Source organism: Labrus bergylta, chromosome 17 (assembly GCF_963930695.1).
Source record: "Labrus bergylta chromosome 17, fLabBer1.1, whole genome shotgun sequence".
Taxonomy (NCBI): Eukaryota; Metazoa; Chordata; class Actinopteri; order Labriformes; family Labridae; genus Labrus; species Labrus bergylta.
The window spans coordinates 3,972,114-3,995,051 of record NC_089211.1 but is presented as its reverse complement, the minus strand read 5'-3'; the positions used below and the strand labels follow the sequence as shown (position 1 = coordinate 3,995,051).

The 22,938-nt window shown below is 39.7% G+C and overlaps 1 protein-coding gene across 4 annotated transcripts in view; it reads left to right on the top strand.

The window, feature by feature from the left end:
* whrna (whirlin a) overlaps positions 1–22,938 on the top strand; it is a 129,420-nt gene that overhangs the window by 93,361 nt on the left and 13,121 nt on the right. For 2 of the 4 annotated variants that reach the window (XM_065965865.1, XM_065965864.1), the window contains exons 4-7: positions 3,500–3,708; positions 6,404–6,440; positions 16,748–16,960; positions 18,127–18,348. In XM_065965865.1, coding sequence (XP_065821937.1) covers positions 3,500–3,708; positions 6,404–6,440; positions 16,748–16,960; positions 18,127–18,348 — 681 coding nt within the window. Of the gene's footprint in view, positions 1–3,424; positions 3,709–6,403; positions 6,441–16,747; positions 16,961–18,126; positions 18,349–22,938 lie in introns of all 4 variants that reach the window. The other 2 variants (XM_065965863.1, XM_065965862.1) reach the window with 1 other exon arrangement.

Genomic DNA, 22,938 nt, shown 5'->3' with positions numbered 1-22,938 from the left:
TTCCTTGCAATATGGCGATATACATTAAACTGTTACCCCTGTATCGTGATATGTATCATTTAACCAGATTATTGCAGATAAACGGCAAAATCATTCTTTACATTCATAGTTTGGTTGTAAGATTTATTTCTATGCTTTTTGTGTCTTTATTGGAGAGATAGGACAGTGGACAGAGTTTGAAATCAGGGTAGGAGAGAGTGGGGAATGACATGCGGGCAGCCCAGGTTCAAATCTGACCTGTGGCTCCATTCCCTCATGTCATGCCCCACTCTCTCTGTCCCCTAATTTCAGACTCTATCCACTGTCCTATCTCTACATTAAGACATAAAAATCCCCCAAAATAAGTCTCAAAGTTCCATTCATAATACAACAGGAGATAATCAGCGTGATCTGAGTAGCTGGTGCTGTCAAACTATACAGGTCTGAAGGTATGTGTCTATCCTGTTGTTATTCAGAATTACTGATTGGCCTACTCCTTGAGGGGGGGAAAAATCAGCATTTTGTCATGAAGCCCTGCCTCCATACTCCAACAGAATGCCCAAACAAAAAGATTAAAATGATTGTGTGTGTCTTTGTGAATGTAACTGCAACAACAGCTGGAGTTAAGATCACTCGACTCTCTGACGGGGGTTTTTCACAGCAGACATTTTGACTCCTCATCGTAGAAAAAGCTCAAGTGTTACTAATAGCATTAATGATAGCTCTGTTCTTTTCAAGTGTCTCTTGACAGTGTGACAGTGACTCAGCGCGCACAATACCATTTGATCATTTATGCCTGGGCTTCTACTGTGACATCTTAGTCAACATGTCGTTACTGTACGTCATCCTTTTGTGTGAGACAGCAAGAACATATATTATATATGTGGACATTATTCAAAAGGTTAAATCTCCAAATATAAACCATTTTTCAATACTGCACTTTTGGCAGCAGTTGAACAGGAAGTCTATATTATTGGGCAAGCTTCTACAACACCTGAATTCTGGCAGTTACTCCCATTTTTTCTGCCAGATGATCTACATCAAGCAAAGTAATACTGATGGAGAGTTTCTATGAGCTGCCTTGGTCGGGTGTCAAATGTTATATGGGGCCATTTAAGGACATTGAGATACTTCTCCCTGTAATCCAGCGTGTCTCTTTCCTGCTATAAGTAGACGCTTGAAGGTTGTGTGCAATTTGGAGCAGGTTTTTACAACATTTCTCTCAAAAGCTTTTACTGTTTCTCTGTTTTTGCACGTCTTTTCCCGTCTCTGCAGCCTGGTCCGTCTCTGTTACAGTGTTTGCTGCTTTGGTTTAACCGTGTCCCATATGGCTTTCAAAAATCTCCCCCTTATTCACTCACTCACTAGTCCTCATTTTAAGACAGTCGGTGGATTGCTTTTTAGAGAGCACTGGTTTCAAGTATTTAATATTTATCATCAATTTGTGTTATTTCTGACAGATGTAGTCGCACAACTGCCTCTTAAAGTTTGACACATTGCATTACGGGATTTTGAGCACAAAAAAGTTATCAAAGCCTTGGTATTGTTTTTATTCATTGTGAATGTTTTGTGGATTCAGACTCAAATAAAAACGTACAGTGTGTCGCAGTTTAAAGGTGAGCTTTTGCACCGCCCCTTATGTTACTTACAATATGTTTTCTGATTCTCTGTCAAGCCTTCATTGCTGAGTGAGTTGGTTTTAACAAGTCCTGCAGCCCACGTGATCACAAAGGACATTTTTTCCCACCCCCCTAATAAAGTTGTAGGAATTTCCCCTTCTCATGTCTACATGTCTGTCCTTGGGAAAAATGTGGAACTGTAAAACTGTTGTTTTTTGTTAGGTTTTCTCATGAGATCTTTGTTAAGTTTAAAAAAGTAAGCTTCAAAGTAAGTAGTTATCCTACCTACATTGTGAACATGAGTTGAGATATTTTTTTAGACTTAAAAGAGGTTTACTTTGAAAACTAGTCTCCTGTTAGACCCATCCATCGCCCACACCTCAAACATGTAAAAGCTTTTGCTCTTTTTGGTTTTGTACCGTACCTCCTTGCATTCATCATCATAACTACAGCCACAAGTGATGGCTTCATATGTAAATATGAGGGATCTAATAGGCTTAAAAATGTATATGTTTGATAAGGAAAGTCTCAATGATTTAGTAGAACAAAACCTTAAATAATACATATTACACTATGCTGTGTAGCCTGCAGTAAAACCTTGAACAATTTTTTGAACATATTCAAATTACATTTATTTAATTTCTGAAGTCTGGCTGCCATTTTTTCTTCAGCTGACACAGATACTAACATAAAGAATTTCAATGTTGTTATGATTTGTGTCTGCTTCTTTGTGTAAATTTCACACAGTCAGTTTTTCTCTCAAGCTGTGTCAAATTAAAGTGAAAGTGAGATAAACGCCACTGAGCTCACAATAAGCTCAGCTCCGGGGTTGTCAAACACTTTAAACACTCCATAAGAAGCTATTTCGTGCCTTCTTGTAATGCAAACAGCTGGAATAAACAGCTTGTAATCTGTTTTAAAAATCTGTCTCTCATCCCTGAGGGTTCGGCTCAGCCTGTCAGTTTGACTAAATGCTTGTGAGAGGATTTTGCGGTGACGCCATTTGCGCTTTAACCACCACAGTGCTTGTTAGAAGTGATTGTTTGATTTCATGTGTAAGTACCGTCTTGATTATGTGTCCCTTTGCATTTGCAATCAAATGGCTCGACTTCATTAATACAAATTTTATTGTTGTAGGGCCGGATACAGGTAGAGGCTTTTAGCAAGATCCTGTTTATGTATGTCTTGTCTCCACATGATGTCACTATGTCACGTGAAATAAGTCAGCACCTGTTGTTGGGGTACTTTGGCTTCTATTTTGTGCAGCGGAGGGACATGGAGCTGCAGTGTCCATATCATGTCAACAATATGATTTATACCTGTGAGATGAAATCAAGCATAGCAGATATAAAGTTCATGGGAAATACATGGGAAAGCTCACTTTGAGGTTGAAATAGTGCTTCATTAATCAGTAATGATCTTAATCTTAATGATGGTTCCAACTAGGAAGGAGGGTTGACCTCAAGGGTGAGGCTTACAATACATCAGCTCATTATAGCAGACAGGTGGTACGGTGTAAGGTGGCGTCTTTCTCCTGCTGCCTCCTGGCTCAGCCCTTTGATAGAATGTGAAATTACTTGTGAAAACCTTCTCAATTACATATTAAACAGTTCTGGTCTTGATCCTGTCAGCGAGCAGAGAAAACCTTCATCTTTGTGTAATTATCTCTGTTCGCTGCCCAACCCCCACAAAATCACAACTTTAAGGAAACCTATAAGCTTATTATCTCACCAAGATCTATTTAACATTTTACACACCTCCACCACCTCCATCTGTTATGTAACCTTACGTCTTTCACCTTGAACTTGAACCTTTGCATGTGACAGCCTCTGCCTGGTCCACCCTTGCCACCTCGCTCAGTCCCCTCCACCGCCCCTCTGTGTGTTGCTCCCTCCAAACAGGTGGGCGACCAGATCCTGGAGGTGAACGGACGCAGCTTCTTGAGCATCCCGCACGATGAGGCCGTCAGGGTCCTGAAGTCATCGCGGCACCTGATGATGACGGTGAAAGACGTTGGCCGTCTGCCGCATGCCAGAACTGTGGTGGGTGAGACCAAGTGGATCGCCAGCTCACAGATCGCTGAGAGTTCGGCCAACAGCAGCGTGGCAAGGTGAGTGATGGTCTGGTTAAAAAAAAACTCCAAAAGAGTGCTGTTATTCTGATTTTCTAGTGATTCTACTACATTTATAATGGAACAAAATAGGGAAAACATGGACTTAGTGTTGTGAGGAACATCACCCATCAAAGAGGGGTTTTGAAGCTGAATGATAGACAGTCACTGTGATGTAAAATGCTGACTCAACCTTACTGTCATAATAGGCAAAAAGTTGGAGTTAAGGACTTACGCCTCTTGGAAAACGGCTACATTGTGCCCATCACCATCGACTCAGACACGCCCCTAATTCTTAGCTTTTATAATCAAAACAGATGAGTAAAAACCCCAAAATGTTAACTTCAGTGATGTTAGTTTGTAAAGTGAAGAAACTCAGTATCGTAGCAGGAAAAAAGGCTGAACAGAGATAATGAAGAAAACATCCTCTGTTTCTCAGACTTCAGATAACACAGTCTTTAGCCACCTCTTATTTGCAGACATCCATCTTTCAGATGGCAGAATTCTCAGTCACGTATTTTTGAAGAGTGAATAGTGCAGCTCTGTGGGAAAAATGCCAAAGCCTCTGTCAAAATGCCACACCTGAGCTAACTCCTCTGCAGCTCGTGACCCGAAACAAAGGTGATCCCCGACAACCAAATTAAAGTCTGATGTAAATGCCAGAACAATTTTCTCATCAAGTCAATATCACCCAACCCAACAGTGCAACAACTCAGAACGTGTAATGCCTCTCTGATTCTTCAAAAAAACAAAGGGGCCTATAGAAGGTATTTAGCATTTAAATTGATGAATCATTTCAGGTCTAAGGTGTTTTTCATTTCAAATTGTTGTTAGTGTTTTTGAGAAAGACAATGCGACTTTGTAGCCCGTAGCTTCTCTTTTGCAGTATGTAACAGTTTGTGTCACTTTTTGATAGTTTTGTAAGGATTTTAGTCAGAACTTAAACTGTTTTTTTTTAAATGTAGGACTCCCACTCCTTTCAGTAAAGATACATTAATATTATAAATACATTTAAATATATATTTTTTTACAGGGGATGCAGATTTTATTCAGAAATTGAAAATATGTGCCAAGAGAAGGCTTAAAAAGTTCAGAGCTGAAAACCTGTTTGTATTAAATGACAGAAGAAGTGAGTTGAACATTTGGGTGATGTTCCAGCTGAAAATAAAAAAATATGCCATGACTGTCAATTATCTGTTAGGACAAAGGAGCAGCCAATGAGGAGCCATTTGAAATAAACAGTATGGAGAGAGAATGAATGGATGCGTTGGTCTCAAAAGTCAACAAGGATAATTTGAATTTGAATCTCAAAAAAGGTCTTCATTCAAACACGCATTATGTTGAGTCTGATGTGTTTTGCAGGTGGGACTGCAGTGTTTTTGGACTCTGCAGGTTTCATTTTACATTTTTCTTTATTTGTAGCATGAAAATCAGAGCTTTTATAGTTGTCACTTTTACTTATGGATTTACAGCCTAATACTTCTTGAGCACTTAACGATCTGAAGTCATCTACTCGAGCCATTTCACTCGGACTGATTTTCTAGCTTGAAAAAATGAAGCACATTTCAAACGCTTCCTTTTATGTTTGCAGAGAGAGAGAGAGAGAGAGAGAGAGAGAGAGAGAGAGAGAGAGAGAGAGCGTTTATGTGTGTTTGTGAGATGCATTTTCACGTCTGTGCTTTAAACTTAATGAAAAGCCTGACTGGGAGACCAGGGCACTTTATGTTTCCTGTAAGAAAATAAACCTCTCTGTCTGTGCAGCAGTCTCTGCCATATCTGTGAAAAACATTAAAGCTGTGATAAAATTTGAAAAATCTGTGGTTGTGTGCATTTATCATCCTTCAAGTATGTTCCAAAAAATGAAAAGCTGTCGGTCAAGCTATTTCAAATCCTCTTTCCATGCCTAGTTCCAAAGTGTGTGTGTGTGTGTGTGTGTGTGTGTGTGTGTGTGTGTGTGTGTGTGTGTGTGTGTGTGTGTGTGTGTGTGTGTGTGTGTGTGTGTGTGTGTGTGTGTGTGTGTGTGTGTGTGTGTGTGTGTGTGTGTGTGTGTGTGTGTGTGTTCTTCTTCATTACAGCAAAATCTCATTATAAAGGTCTCCTCTTTGTACAAAATGCTCATCAATTTGTCTGCTACTTCACATGTTTTAGTCGTACATTTTTAAGACCTTCATAGCCAACACCGTTTAGCATTGCTTCACACTTTGCCCAGTGGCTACTCAAGGAATTGCAGCCAAACATTTTTGTCCTGAGGCCAGAATGTTGTTCCCTACAGGCAAATGTAATAAAGGCAAGGCAAGTTTATTATTTCAACAAGGCAATTCAAAGTGCTTGTAAAATAAATTAAATAATGACTTTTGTTATCCATGTAGGCTTTGAATTTTCAAGAAGGGGAAACACTGAGCATATGGATTGTAGACTGCATAACTTAAAGTAAGGTTACAGCATCTTATTGTAGAGGAAAATAAATCTCACTGTCTTTGGACTTAATACTAATTCTTTATTGATATTTATGCATGTGTATCAGTGTGACTAAGAGTTGTCCAATCCTCAGAGAGAATGCACAGAACAAAGTAAATCCCATGTGAATATGCATGTTTGTGCGCTAAGTGAACAAGTGGATTTATGTGTCTGTGTGCATGTGTGACGAGTCTGTCCCCATGTGATTAATCCGTCCCCTTCATCTGTTTCTCTGCAGCTTCTCGATGGACAAAGGAGCCTCTGCGGCAGGAAAGGTAAGATTCACAAGAACTCATTTCCTTTTGGTGTGTGTGTGTGTGCGTGCGTGCGTGCGTGCGTGCGTGCGTGCCGACTACATTCAGGACGGTGCGTTAAGTGTTTTTCTAGAGATAAGATTATCTGTCTGTTAACTCCACCTCGGTCCAGAGAAGTGGTATTGAAGATTGACGTGTTCAGCTGCACTGAACACTTTGAGGTCAGACTTTTGTCACACATTTAAGGAAAGTTAAGAAAGGCTCATTGATTGTTAATGTTTGGGTTTTTTTTTTTTTGGATTATACCTGGGACTAAACATGATGTCAGGTTGGACTCTGAGATTCAAAGATGAGATGATGTCCCAGCTTTGTGTATCATGCTCCTCCAGTGCTCTATGTGAGTGAATGAGCACTAGTGCTGTCATTTGAATTTAGGGAGCTAGTTTGGGTGTGATAGGTTTTTAAGAAGTAAGACTGTGATCAGCAGTGTTTGGTATCTGTCTATCAGCATATTGTGCTGTCAGATATGGTCTGAACAGCCCATTTTTTGGTCTTTGGAGATCAACTGTAAAGCATTGATCTAAACTAAATCCCCTAACATTATTCTCTGCGCTTGGTATGCATTATGTTTTCAATCTCATTTTGGCTGCTTGCTGATTGAGGTACTGATAGACACACATGATTTTATCTACCTTGTATGCCAGCTGGACCATGGAGGTTATTTTGTTTTGAAATTAAAATATTATAATGCGTAACGTATATTGTGTTGGCCTTCATGCAGATGCAGACAAAAGATAGTGTGCTTTTCATTATGCAAACATTCAGAGGGTATTTTAGACTTCAGCTTTGGTCTACATGTATATCAGGACTGATGTTTTTTGATGCAGCAGTTTTTAAGGTCCATGCTGCATCCTACTGTGTTGGATGGTATAGTGCACGGCATTTAATTATCTGTTAATGTCTTACCCCTTTGCATAATTTAAACCTCATTGTATCTACCTGCTGTATTGGTTAAAAAATGCATTTGAGGCTGATGACAACGCTGAAGTGACGCTTATTATGCATCCCTTGTCTTGACATTGTTAATGCCACCAGACAATCAACTGCAACCTACCAGCTAAACTGCCCTTGCTTTATTTCCCTATACCATGAAGCTGTCTTTAGTGCACATACACGGTGCTTTCACTGCCATTACTGCTGACTTTGACTGTGACTTTGCAGAGTAAGAGACTGTGTGGGAAAGGAGAAATATTAAGATCGAGGAGTTGCAAGAGACAGCAGCTGCCGGAAGAGAGAGAAAGGGGGCGAGACTGAGGAGCGGACGCGGAGACGGAAAGCTCCCTTTTCATTATGGAAGCCCTGATGGACAGTCTTCTCCTGACAGGAGGGATGCAATGTACTGCTCCAGCTTTAAGAGGGAATGCAGAGAGACAATGGATGTGGGACGCATTTCCTGACATTTCCTGCAGACTCGGGTCCAAAGAGGTTTTAAAAGTAATGTAAAGCCTTTGTTCTAACCTGGTGCTCTACAGCACAGTTTTAACGTGCGCAGCAGTGGCCAAGATTACCTGCCCTTTATTTTTGTCAGCGGTGCCCTTTACGGATGAAAAAGTGAAGATTGATTGTCGGGGCAACAGTAACTGAACATGATCTCTGAACCAAAGGAGTATCTACAAGCCCTTAAAGATGTTGAAGTATACCCATGACATGCATGCTACAAAATCTCTCTACTCACCAAACTCACAAATGTTCATTCAACTCATCAACTCAACCACTGAAGAATAAAATGCTATATTGCTGAGTGATTTAACACAACATCTCAGACATTTATGGTATTTGTCTGTTCATTTACTCTGTAAAAAAACTGGTAGCAACTCTTCCAAATGTGTCTTCCATCTCTGTGAATTAGTACAGTCAGGTAATTTGCAGGTGAAGATGGACTCAACAAATCCCTCTATTGACATTTAAATTACACACACACACAATAACACAGTATCAGTGGTGTCAGTAAAAGCATTGCAGCTCCAGCAGCATATGAATAATTTCATCAGAGGATGTCAGGCCTGTATTACAAGCAGTATTACAAACTGTTGTATTTGAAAGAACGTGTGAGATTTTTCCGCAGCCTCCAGTAGTCAGCCGGGATAATTTATGACCACTTGGTTGCTTTCATCCTCTCCAAGCATTTACAGGAAAACTTCCTATCGAGCCTCTTGTGCAGTATGTTTCAGAGGAATAAGTCTGATGAAAAACTGAAAGACCAGCGAGGAATGCCCAACAGCGGCTCTTGAGGTGGGACTGGATTAGAAAAAGATTACAGAGTTTATAGCACAGTGGGGTCAGAAAAGCAGGTGTAGTGTATTTGTCACTTCTGGATAGGGTTGTCACCATGCAAGATTTTAACTAGGATGCAAAAGTCTAATGATATGGATAGCCACAGTATTTGGATACCACGGCAACAAAAATAGAAGTCCTTGGCACCCCAAATTAAGAATTTGTTTTTGTTTTTAATGACCAAGATTCAATTCAATTCAAGTCAATTCAATTCAATTCAAAAAATTCAAAGGCACACAGAGCAGTAAATTAAGTAAACAAAACATTTTAACCTAAAATGAGATGGCAAGTAAACTCCTGCACACTGTCTAAATTGCACAAATGTATTGGTAAATGATAAATGTTGCCAATGCATTGGTGCAATTTAGACAGTGTCCCCTCCTCTGTCACCTCCTTTGCTCTCTTTCTGTTAGAACTGTAACTTTTTCATTCTTATCAGATGCTTAAATTACTTGAGAAATGTCAATATTTTCTGCCTTATGAATTTTAATGGACTAAAGCTGCTCTCTCTTTTGCCCTCGGTTAGAATTATGACTATTATGATTATTATGAAGATAGAAGTTGTTGTACTTTCTCAATACTGACCATTTAGTTAACAAACACTGCATTGTTTTTACATTTAGGAAATGGCATTTGACCAATTGTTCTCAAATTTTCTGATTAGTAAAAATGCAAACCAACTCTATCCATGACTCTACTATTATTATTATTATTATTATTATTATTATTATTATTATTATTATTATTATTATTATAATGATAAATATCTCTTTTAGCTGCTTTAGCCTGCTCTGATTTCCATAGATGGGATCAGTAACCTTTTTATGACACTGTTCAATCCACTCAGGTTTTAGAATAGAATAGAATAGAATAGAATGACTTTATTGATCCCAAACTGGGAAATTGTGGTGTTACAGCAGCAGGTTATCAGAGCAAATAAAACAATATAAGAATAGATACAAAGTAAATAAGCACTTAAAATATAAAAAATAAAAATAAGAGATATATACCTCAAGGATTTAACTTAACATTCCTACTAGTTTAAAAAATGAAAAATGAAATACACATTTATTAAAGCAAAACTCACATAAACATTGTCATCAGCTGTCAGACATCAGACTGACAGGTCATTAAAAATCTCTGAATGTGGGGAGAGCTCTATCTATCCCTTAGTTTCATTAAATAAGATGGCTATGTTTTTAGGTTGGTAGATAAACAGAAAGACTGATGGAAAGTCAGTGATAAAAGAAGAAGAAGAAAGATGAATGATGTCTGAGAGTGGTGAAAAGAAGCGTGATAATAGGTGAAACGGACTCCAGATTGCAGTGAATAAATACATTTTGTAGTCTTTAGTTAATCATATCATGGTACATCATGATATCTGATTGTCTGGCAATATGTTATTTATCCCTGAATTGCTGTATCATGAAATTATTGTTATCATACCACTTACCTCCTATCATGTTGTACCATGACTGACCCTGCAACTCCCACCCCTGATAGCTGGATGGATGGATTAGATAGATTAGATAGATAGATAGTCCCCCCCTCCCCCCTCCCGCTTCACTGCCCTCTACATCCATCTATCATCTGCTCATGGTCACTGAAGTGATTCTGATCCAGACCTGTTATTACGTTGTCAACCTTTATATTGTTGCTCTTGTATCATGCTGTTTGAACAGAGCTGAGTATCCATTCAAAACCTGTGTCCTTTAGACCGACCTTGAAACAAAAACAACATGTTGTAATATGGGGTCTTCTGATCTCCCAGACAAACACTTATAAGCAGTGGGTCATGGTGCGTATATGCATCGGGCGCATTTTAATATGTGTATAATATGTATTAGATTCACAGATTGATGCACAGATTCTTATGAGGGCTATTATTTATTTACAAAGTAAACTTCATGCTGTGTTAACATGGATCTAAAACCATTGAGATCATAAACTTATAAGTTGTAAGTGTAGTTAAGGGAATGGCAACACAACATGCAAAAAAAGACAGGTCACTAAAGATATGGTTTTCTGGTTTTTTGATGTAGCGCTTGTCTGGTTTCACAGTCCTGACCTCAATTCAACCTTTTGTTCACTTTTTGCATTTCACTGTTAAGGTGCTTTAATGTAGAAGCCCTGCCAAAAGTATCCCTAGCAGCTCCAGAAATCCCCAAGAAGAATGTGAGAATACCAAGTGCTCCTTGTTTGGCATGAAGGGGACTGGAATAGAAAGATGAAACCACATTTTGTATTATGAGAGGCACAGTGTACAAGCTCAGAATGAGCCAAGACAGCTGAAGTACATGTAGGTGGACTGGTGGCTGCTCTGAATGCATGACTCTGTGTGTGTGTGTGTGTGTGTGTGTGTGCGAGAGAGATAGAGAGAGAGATACACAGAAACGGGGGAGAGAAGGGCCATTAAGAGGGAAAGATATGTAGCAGCAGGGCTTTAGGGCACGGCAGCAGGGAGGGAGGTGATAATTCACAGTCCTGCTGCTGCTCCATGTGAGCCACACAGCAAGACTCACGTTGTGTCCAACACATCTGCAGCATAAATATTTATCTCTCTTTGAATGATCTGCCGTTGATTGTGCTGCTTAAACATGCTAAGAGGGTTGTGCTCTTATCTTCTGCATCCTCTTGTCACGTCTCTGCTGCCCGTAGATTCAAATGATCCCAGCGGTCACATCGTCTGTCCTTCCAAAATATATCTCTCCTCTGCTCTCCTTCCATCCTGTAATTACAGCCCAAAGGCCAAGCAGACCGATAAGCTAATTAATTAAGGTCAGAAAAAGCAATTCTCTGTCATTGATACTGCCCTGATCCCATTTGGGCCGTGATCTAGTACAAATGAATGTTGTTAAGGGAACGACAAATATTTTACAGCAAATAACAAGGATGATTGTTTTTTTTTTAAACCTTACAAACCTAATTAGTCAGGGATTCATTTAAATTAGTTTCAGGAGGTTGAAACCCCAATAGAAAGCCAACTACCTATAAATGTACTATAATATAATAACAAAAAGTAATCACACACACCGAGCTGAAAAGCTTGAACATCTGATAGCGAAAGCTCAAGGCATTCAAAGATAAACTTCTAAAGAGCAAAACTGCTGTTGCTCAAAACTGAAAGTTATCACTCTGAACCCCGAAGACGCTTTTATCACCGAGATAAAAATCTACTCTGAACAGCAATCTGGCAAACAAGAAAAGTTTCATTCTTAGACTTCTTGTGTTTTGCAGTGGCTTCATACTTCTTTGACACTCTTCTTATTTCCAAAGGTTTAACAAACAGCATGGTTAAAAAAAACACACAAAAATGGATTTCCATTGCTTTAGAGACGAGCAGAGTTGGAGCTACATCAAAGAAAACAGGCATTATGTGAAGAATGGCTAAATGAAATCCACCACCAACACACTACACTACACACATCTTAATCCAGCTCACATGATGATGTCACCACATGGCTGAAAACAATTTAATTTAGGTTTTGACCAATATCAAACAATGCAACGAGTCATGGTGGTGGTGGTTGTATTGCAAATAAGGAAATGATCAAACAGCAGCTTCCAGAAGGGTTTGTCCATTTCATGTAGCAGCCTGATATCTGTTGTGACAGCTTGTCACTAAACTCATTTCTTCTCATTGATCACCTGGATATTAAATCCATCAAAGCAGACAGGGAGTCCACCTGGGAACAACTTCAAAAGCAACCTGTAATGTCACATTGTTGAGTCTTCTTGTAGATGTTGTCTGACTTTCTGTTTTCACTTACAAAAAAATTGGCAGAGAAATTGATTTACAAGTATTTCCATATTTACAAGTATATATATATATATATATATATATATATATATATATATATATATACATTTTTAAAGGGGATGTGGCTTATTTTTGTCTTTATTTGACAGGACAGCTGAAGAGAGACAGTAAATGTTGGGAGGAGAGAGTGGTGGGGGGGGTAACATGCAGCAAAGGGCAAAGGTCAGATTCTAACCCACGACCGCTGCAATAAGCACTTTAGCCTCTGTTCATGGGGCACGCATCATAACTGTTAGGCTATCAGCGCCCCACAATTATAATTTGATTAATCATTAATGAGCAATAATCTGAGATAAATTAGATAAACTAACTGTTCTCATGCAGTTTGTACCCAAACATACAAAAATATTGCTTTTTAACTCATAAATAACCCTCGTAATTATGGGCTAGTTCAGGGGTCTACTTTAGTTGGTAGGTTTACGTTCGATTATCCTCACCCCAGGGTTGAGGCAATCGATATTCAACATTTAGAGCAACAGCTCATAGTTGACATGGTTGAAGGAGTGTTAAGTCCACTTGATGTGATTGATGTGGGTGATTTAGGGTTCAGACAATTCTTTCCCACTAGAGACAAGATAGATCCTGTCTGATACAAATAATCAGTACATGTTCACCTCTTCTATAAACACACACAATTCTTTTTTCTTAACTTTACTAAGTGCTATTTCTGCCTAAACCTAACTAAACGGACCATTTCACATTTACATGTTAAAATGTAAGAAGGAGGCTAAAGGCAACTTTATAAAAGAACTAACATCTCTTATAAAAGATGAAACTGACACTTCGTGTGTCAGCTGCTTAACATGTACCAGCTTGTGTTCAACACAACAAAGTGTCATTAATTACCTTACATGAGAAAAAACATAGTCAGAGAAATATATTTTCCAAAGAAATTGAACTCCTTGAATGTAAATCACAAAATCATATTCCCTTATTCCCATGAGAAGTACACATGTGCTCTGTGTTAGGCCTCAACTTTTAATAAGAACATCTGCCCTGAGAGGTCAGAAACAATCTGTGCCACACACATGAAAAATCCATTTCTGCAATTGCTGGCATTGCAATCTTTCCTCAACTTTCTTTCAGGGAATTCTTTTGCAAACATAGAACTTATGCGGGGGTGAGAAGTTAAGACAAATCTTTGCTTTAGTGTGCGGTTAAGTATTTTGACCATCACGGTGAAGAACTGGAAAACAAAACACACCTAAGGTTGTGTTGTCTTTTTTCTTGTCTGTCAAAATTAGTGATGAAAGTTAAAAAGCCAAAGTTAACTTTCGGTCTTCCCTTCAGAATTTCTGTTCTGTATGTTTGGCTTCATTAAACTGTGATTAACTAAAACACAGATAATGTCAATCCAGAGCAACATTAGGCCATATTATGTTAAAAAACAAATGATCTTCTCTCCGAACACAGCTAACATTAGCATTCAGTCACATATAGCTAATCTACATTTGAGAGTCACTGATATGATAAGAAAGGTGTGTATTTGTTCTACATATTAATGCTCATCTTTTTATATCAGCTTGAGGTAAAGCCGGAGGTTAGAGCTTACATCGTTTCATATGTTCTTATCTCTCTTTAAGCTCCATTGTTACTTTACTGTACTCAAAATATGACCTGATGTCGTTCTGGACTAGCAGTATCATTCTTCTGTGTCTCTTCTTATCAATTAGGAATCTTTCATATGGAAACTGTTACTCTATTATGCAATCTTTACATGTCATACATAACACACAACATTTGAGCTTCCCACCCTGAGCGGGATGTCAGGGCGACATGGCTGCCGTGGAAATATGGTCTTATATCAAGGATTTTTTAAATACACTACACATGTTTGGCAATGACAAGCTGCTTATCTCTGAATTTTTGAATAATAAATGGCTAAGTGAATCAAATACTTCATAAACAACTGTTACTGCTGTTTTCAGATGTCACAGTCATGTTTTATGAACTGCTGTTTACTTTTTTTTCGAGTGGAGAGATCTTTTCAAACCAGCAGGGTTACTGCTGCACGTCAGGGTTTTTTGTTATTTTATTTTTAGGAACCTGCTTGAATTGGGAGCATTAGTCACCCTATTTGTGTTTTTGGTGCAAAGAGGTTTCTGATGACTATGTGGGCTTTATACTCAACCCGCTCGGACAGCCGTGTATTTGTTTCTCTGGGAGCCTTTTATTAAAGTCAAAAGATTCAGAGCTGTGTTGACAGAAAAGTGAGGTACAGTAGATAGTTTATTTTGACCCTGACAGATGTAAAGTGCTTTTTTGTGTACCAAGAGTTTATATTGAGACTAATAGAGATGTTATGCAAGTAAGCATGAAAGGAAAGTAGTCTCACATCTCTTTGAAAAATTACTTTTTGGTACTTTGTCTCATTGCATCCCTAGAAAGAGCTAAGGTGTGGGACATTTCCTAGCCTTAACTCGGTCCTTTATTTTGCTCCGGCTTTATCTGATCAACTCTTAATCGATTGGATGTGGACGCTTGTTGTTGTTGGTCACTGCGATAAAAAGGCCAATCAGCTTATCTGCTATTTAACAGACCCAGCCGGAGAATGATGTCATAAATGGACCAGATCCAACAGACGGACCAGAGTGACTGGATGTACAATAACTGTGAATCGTGCTCTTACAGTAAAAGCACCCTCTCTGCCTCCCCTGCAGACGTCATTAGCAGGAGACTGCAGGTGTTCCACTCCAGTTGAGTGACGACCGATTCCATTAGCTTCCTCAAGTGCCAATCTGCCCTCTAATGCGACAGCCAGGGACTGACTGACTGACTGCTCACATGACTCGCGTGGCTCTTTTGGTTCACATAATGGCGCCCTTGAGTTAAGCTAACCAGGGTGAGGATGCTTTAGAGGATATTTTTGTGGTTAGCATTGAGGCGATTAAGATTCAGGCAGCGTAGCTCTAAAGTTCACCTTGCACATTAAACAGTTTTTGGCTCGACTCAGACCTGGGACAAATGCTGCAGATGATACAGACGGACGAGTGGAGGCAAAGAGTAGAAAAGGGGGGGAAGCGGGGAGGCAGTGGGCCTGTTTTCTTCCTCTTGTTTCCGTCTCACAGACTCTAAAGCTGTGACTCTGAAGCAGCTTCTTTGATTAAGGAGTTAATTAAAGAAAAGCTGCATGCTGGGGAGCAGATAACCGAGAAAAGAAAAAGGAACACGCAGAGAGAGGAAAAAGAAGCAGATATGGAGCTGAGAAGTGATATTGACAGCTCGCGTGTCTCTGAGTGTCGTCCTGCTGATTGGCAGAGAATGCCAGCTGGTACCTCGGGGACAGGAATGAAAGCTGTAACAGAAAAAAACAACAACCTGCCACCCACATGTGTGAGCGGGACAGTTTCTGCCCTGCTGCCTGCAAGCTGTGGTGTGAGCGCCACAAAGCTTTAATGATAATGGACGAGTGTAGGGCTGCAGGAAGAAGGTAGCAGGATGGTAATTTATACATTTGGGATGAGAAGACTGATGGTTAGTTCGGTGTATGTGGGTGTAATTTATGTCCTTGTCGTTTTTCTTCTGCCCTGATCTTTTGCCAGCTTTTGTCTGCCCTCTCACCTCCTCCTGCTCCTCTTACATCTCTAGGTCTTTGTGGTTATCTCCCTCTCCTTCCTACCAATCCATCATGTCTTCCTGCTTCTTTTCCTGCATTCTCCTCCTCTTTTATCTGCCTCTTTTGTCTTCACAACTTTCATCTTCTGCCATCCAAACCTTCCTCTGCATCCTCCCTCCATCCTTTCCACCTTCCAAATTTTTTATCCCCCTCTTTCCAAATATCTTGTCCTCCTTCCCTCCTGATTTTCCCCTCAAATCTTCAACCACACTGTTCCAAGTCCCTCTTCCACCTCATTTTAACCCTCTTCTTTTGAGTGTTGTTTTTCCCCATTCTTTCATCTCTATTTACCTCTTTTCTATCTAATGCTCCATTCTTTCTCATACTTCTCTAACCCTTCATCCTCATCCTTCACCTTTTTACAGCTGCTGTCAATCCCTGCTCTGCTCTTTAACTCTTTATTTTCTTCATGATCATCCCTTGTCTCCATCCTGCAAAAAAAAAGGAATAATTAACTGGAATTTAATACTAACTATAAATGATTTAAAAGAGAAAGAACTGAAAATGCCATCTTCTTTTTGTTGTTTTTGTCTCCTCCTTTCCTCCCATTTCCACCAGTCTGGCTTCTATAAAGGTGTAGCGGGCTCACAAGTGACCCTGTCCAGCCTGGTGAACCAGTCTCGGGCCATGCTGGAGGAGCAGGCTCGTCACCTACTGACAGAGTCAGAGCGGCAGACGATGGGCTACTACGTGGAGGAGTACCGGGACGGACACATCGGAGTGGAGCAGCTCGTCGTGGCGCTGTTTGAGCTGCTTAACACACATGCAAAGGTGAAGGTTGATGGAGTCTGAGAAAGACAAAAGGCTCAAAAGACTTCTGTACTCCTATTAAATCAGTGTTTGATACAGTGAGGATTAAATCAAAGTTGTCTAAGCCCTTCTCAGATATATGCTCAGGCTCGTGGCTGATTTTCCTTTTTTTTTTTTTTTTTCATCCTCCTCTTAAAAGTCTCCGGGTTTTCTCACAGTCTGCAGAGGTTCACCTTGTAAAGAAACAAATAAATCAAAGGTGTTTTTATATTGCCAAATTCTGGGGAACATTGCTGTTTCACACTCCCACAGAAAGCTTTTCCAGCTTTCTTGTATTATATCTAAAGAATTGAGACTTAGAGCGACTGGACGGCAACCTGTCTTAAGGGCTTTTTTGAGGTGTAGTTCCTTTATTTGTACAAAAGCACAACAGTATTTAATTTGTTGTAAGAGTAGAGTTTGAGCATGGCTTCAAACTAATGGGAAGTTTGAACCATATCCCACCAGCATTATAGATAAAAGTCTTAAACTCATTTCAACTTATTAAACCATAGATGTTTACAATGAAAACAGACAAGGCCAGAAGAATTAAACTTCAGATACATTTTTTTAAAAAGCCCTTACATATGATCCTTACTACCTCCTCAACGTATGGCTTTTGTGTTTGAAACATGAAGGAGAGAAACACTGTCGGTGCCAATAAAACAGCTTAAACACTAATTGGACAGAGACTGAAAGAGGCAAAGCACAGGGTGTATGCCATAGATTTTTTTTATCATCATCATCATCAACATCGACAGCTTGTCATAAATAATCTAATCAACATCAACACCATCCTCAAGAACATCATCATCATTATTATGTTCATCGATATAGTCATCATCATCAGTCCCATCAAAATCATTAAGTGCAGTTAAGGTGTTCTTAAGCTTTTTCTTAAAGGACTCTGCAGATTGAATGGAGTTTGCTAATTCATTCTACCACTAGGGGATTTGGCCGAGCTAGAGATTTAGGGCCCTGTTGTGATTGTAGGGCCAAACCAGTTACATTAAGGATTAAATAAAAATAAATCCAGGATTTACAGTAATTGAGTTCTAGTGTTAAGGTAGACTTTGTTGGTTCAACCCATCTAAGTATATAACATCATACCAGTGCCTCCGCTCTCCTCCCTCTTCCTCCTCCCTCAGTTCTCTCTGCTGTCGGAGGTGCGAGGCCTGGTCACACCGCAGGACCTGGAGCATTTTGACGGGCTGGTGCTGCGACGAGAAATTCAGGCTCTCAAAGCAAGACAGGGGACAGGTGGAGCAGCGGCACACCAACCAGACTCCCTCTCAGTGGTGTCGTATCCGGACACCCTGACCTCGTCTTCAGCCAGCTTCATGACCAACACCACCCTGAGCTCTGCACGGGTAGGCCCTGTTCATCACCTTAATAATTATCTGGCTTCTCCTGATATAATGCATGTAAGATAAGATTTTTTTATTTTTGTTATAATGAAAGTTATTTGGTGCATATATAAAGTAACATTTGATATTGTATAGTCGAACTGCTAGCTCTCTCAGTTTAAAATAAATATTCCATGTGCTGCTCTTTTTGCGGTTTATTTTTCGGGCCTTCATCGCTGCCTGCCTGTTTGGTTTGTGATCGGTCCCTTCTCTGTTTGGCTGTCTGCTCACTCTGCCTCACTGCTGGCTGTGTGCATGTCTCTGTGTGTCTGTGTGAGAGGCAGAGGCAGAGAGGCTGGTATGATACATTTCAATGGATTATAACAGATTCTGCTGCTGCAAAGAACCTGCTCTGGTGTGGACTTTGTCACGCCAAACAACGGCGCGTTTCAGTGCTTTCCTGTTGAGATTGAAATGTCTCTCAGCTGATATCTGATAGGTTGTGGTTTTCTTCCACCTCAATAAGCTCCTCACTTCCATCTTACACAAAAAAACTCCCCCTCTCCCTCCCCATCTGTAGGAAAGGCTGCTCTGGCTGATAGATATGATGGAGGTAGGAACTGAAAGTAATGAATGCTGTGGGCAGATTTGAACCAAGCTAACAGACACACACACACACACACACACACACACACACACACACACACACACACACACACATTCACTCTTACTCGTTTGTGGTTTTGCTGTGAGTTTATTTGCAGTTTGTTTTTCTATGACATAGATTTAATAAGAACTTTGGAGGCTTTAAAGAAATTATGTTTCTCCACAGTATGAAGGATTAACACACCTGATAGTCCGTGTTATGGCTGAGTTAAATGCCTCTTACTAGTTTTATAAGGACAATTGGAATTTAAATATGTTTGAATACAATGTATTTTTCTAAACTGAATGTGCATGTGTGTTGCTTTGTTTTTAAACAGATGGTCTTGCATATAGTTTGCCAAGAAAATAATTCCACTAAGGCTCTATTTTCTCTGCAGTTGTGTCACCCCCACAAAAAAAATTAAGCTGTGCTTATAAAAATACAATGCTCCTTACTACAAGAAAATGTGTACTAGTGAAAACCATTACAACTTGAAAGAATGAGGCGACGCCTGTGAACTAGTTCAGGCAGTCAACTCAAGCTGCACGGATTCACACCTGACGTGTCATCATCCACAATCACTTGACAACACCTCCTTCAGATGAGCTGTCTATTTAAGATGCTCTCTCCCTCTGCTCTTTCACTGTCAGCTCTAACCTGCACCAGCACTTCACTCTCGCTCAGCCCCACAACCACCCCAGCATCCACCTGTAGACTCTGACTGGGGGGGTTTAAGATATCATCCCATCCCATCACTCCTCAAATTTCTAGATGTAAATTCAAACTGCAGGAGAGATGAGGTCAGAGCCTAGACGCCAAACACAAGCTATGTTTTGCTGCAATGAATATTTAAATGATACCAACTTGAGTTATCTGACATGGTATAACATTACCTTACTACACATAAAAGTAAAGCATGCTGATTGCAAATAAATGTATATGAAATCTGTAGGCATCAGATGTAGAATTATTGTATGTAAAATTCATTAATTAAGTTTTTTATTACTAGTACTTTTAATAGTTAAGTATTTTATTTGTAAAGAATAACCATAGTCATCCTATAGAAGAAACTATTATACTCCTATGCAACTCTCGCTAAAAAAAAGAGGATGAACTCTAGTTTCAGGCCTTTAGTGAAGTAACTGAATTCTCACTATTTAGAATGATCTGATCAGTGTTTATTTAAAAAAGGGCGAGACTGCCCAACCACTTATCAACCTCAGTTCTGTTTATGTCTATTTCGCATGTCAACAATTCAAACCAAATGTGTTTGTGTGTAGTAAATATGTCAGCGACCAAATGTTTGATTGTGTATGAAGATCACTGATGCAAAGACAGCTGCATACATTAACACAAATACACACATGCATGACCACACATTGTTTAAGCTGACAGAGAAAATGAGCTGTTTGCAGATGTTGCCACTAAACACTCCTTCTCATTCAGATCCCTCAGATGGGTTTCTGTGCCTGTGTGCTTTCTCCTCCATGAATTGTGTGTGTGTGTGTGTGTGTGTGTGTGTGTGTGTGTGTGTGTGTGTGTGTGTGTGTGTGTGTGTGTGTGTGTGTGTGTGTGTGTGTGTGTGTGTGTGTGTGTGTGTGTGTGTGTGTGTGTGTGTGTGTGTGTGTGTGTGTGTGTGTGTGTGTGTGTGTGTGTGTGTGTGTGTGTGTGTGTGTGTGTGTGTGTGTGATCAGTATTCTTCCTATGAATCTGTGTGTTTGGACCCATGGGTGAATGCTACCACTGCTGTGTTAAGCAGATTAGAGAGCTGGGTGGGTTTCAGAGGATAACACTGGATTTCTGAATCACACTCACAGCCTGGTATATGTTCAGCTGCATACCAATGCACGTGCACATGCATATGGTAAACAATCAAACACAACACCAGATCATAATGGCTAAAGACACAAACACAGTTGCAACCTGAATTCAGATTTAGGCCTACTGGCTGCACCAAATGTTGGTTTAAGATTATTCAGCTAAATCTCAAATAACATTCACTCACAATGTTAGTGTTATGTAAACACATGTAGATGACATCTTTCTTGTGGGAAAGACATGGTCAAGATTAGTCATTTTCAGCTACTTTCAAAAAACCTGAATATAAATTGCAGTGTTTTTATTTATCTTTAAAGGTGACCACATAGCAAGTCTAGATCATCAATGCACCTTGAATAACTTACCTTAGTGTCATGTCAGACTGCATCTATACATTTAGGAGAAGGTTTACTTTGCAGTTTGTCAACAGGAACAAGAGGTAGATACAGAGATAGACCTCAGGGATCAGAAATTTCAACCATTGTAGAATCCGAGGAGTCATGTTGTAGAGATGATGTCATACCAGAAGGGATTCAAAATGCTTTGTAATTGTCTTTTTGGTCTAGGGGTCTTGCAATACATTTTTCCTTTCTTGAACCGATTCAGATATCTAATCTTTGGTACTGTATGATACTGAGTACCTCTATTATGGCAGGAAACTGTACAATTTGATAGATGTTGTGTTGGAGTGTCATCTCACAGCGTACGGTGGATCATTTATATCGAACAACTAAAGTTCACTGTTTATGTGTTCTCACTGTACAGTCTTATTGTCAGTGCACTCACTGAACATGTTTAATCGGGACAGAGAATCAACAGTTGTCAAAAAAGTTTCCTTTGAAAATTGCCACAGGTGGAAGTTGAAGTCATTCATGTGTGTTTTTTTAGGTCTCATTGGACTTGCAATGGATTTTTGGACGTGTTAGTTCCTTTACTCTCAGAAAAGATTATGTACACATTCTTGCACCTTTGCTTTTTCCTCTGTTTTCCAATTGTTTTTTGTGCCGAATCAAATGTTTGATATTCATGAGTACTCAGGAAGCTGGTTGTCTTGATTCCAGGATTAAAATTATTGATATGAGGATTTTCTGAAATGTCAATTGAGGATTTGAATGCAGGGGGAAATTAACTTCTGCCAAAGCTGTGGAAATACTGTGCGGTCATGTTGAGCTTCATACAAACACAGTCAACACGCTCTCACTTTCTCACACGCACACACACTCAGTATCACCTACAAACCAAAGCTAACAAGCAAACTAAACCATAACACATTTGGCTGCTGGAGGTCCTCAGCATTTTCCTGCCCATGTTTCTCTCATTTATATTGTTCTTGATAGGAGGAGGAAGACACATCAAACAGACCTGCCTGCTATTGTTGATATGGGGCTTTCAGACGCTGTCTGCCATTTTGCGCAGGCACACTCAGGAAAAAAAGCCTTGAAGTTGAAGAATTGTCTTGTCGCATTGCTTTCACTTTGTGAGAGTATGCACTCATACAACCAAAATTTCAAACATGCCAGAATTTTATCTGACTGGTCGGAAGCAGCTGATCGTCCCTCATGCCCCCCTGTACACTACACGGCCAACAACGAGCAATCAAGCTGAAATTCAGCCAGATTTCAAAACCAGTTATGTCAAAATTTACACAAGTAACAAGTGAGTTACTTACACAAGTAACAATGACACTACACATACTATTTGAAGAAAAACACTGACTGCAGACATTTAACTAGCCTTGACTTACATTAAACTCTGTCAGCTCAACATTGTCGTTGCTGGTAATCATCACGTCATTATTCAGCTGAAACCATGCAGTTCATTTGTTGGGCTAATAAATTACAAACAAGGTTAGTTGCTTTGACTTCCATACTGTGTAAACTCAACAGCCTTTTAGGCAGAATTAAAGGCAGATACGGACAATACGTATAGGTGTTGGAACAACTGATGCAGAATGAGTTGTTTTACACACAAAAAAACACAAAGAAGAGCTTTTTGTGCATGAAACCTTAATTTCCCCTTCTTTCACTCCACATCTTGTCATAATGGTAAATGGTTAACAGAGCTTGTATACGACTTTTCTAGTCTTCTGACTACTCAAAGCAATTTTACACCACATGTCACATCTACCAATTCACACACCTATGGTAGAG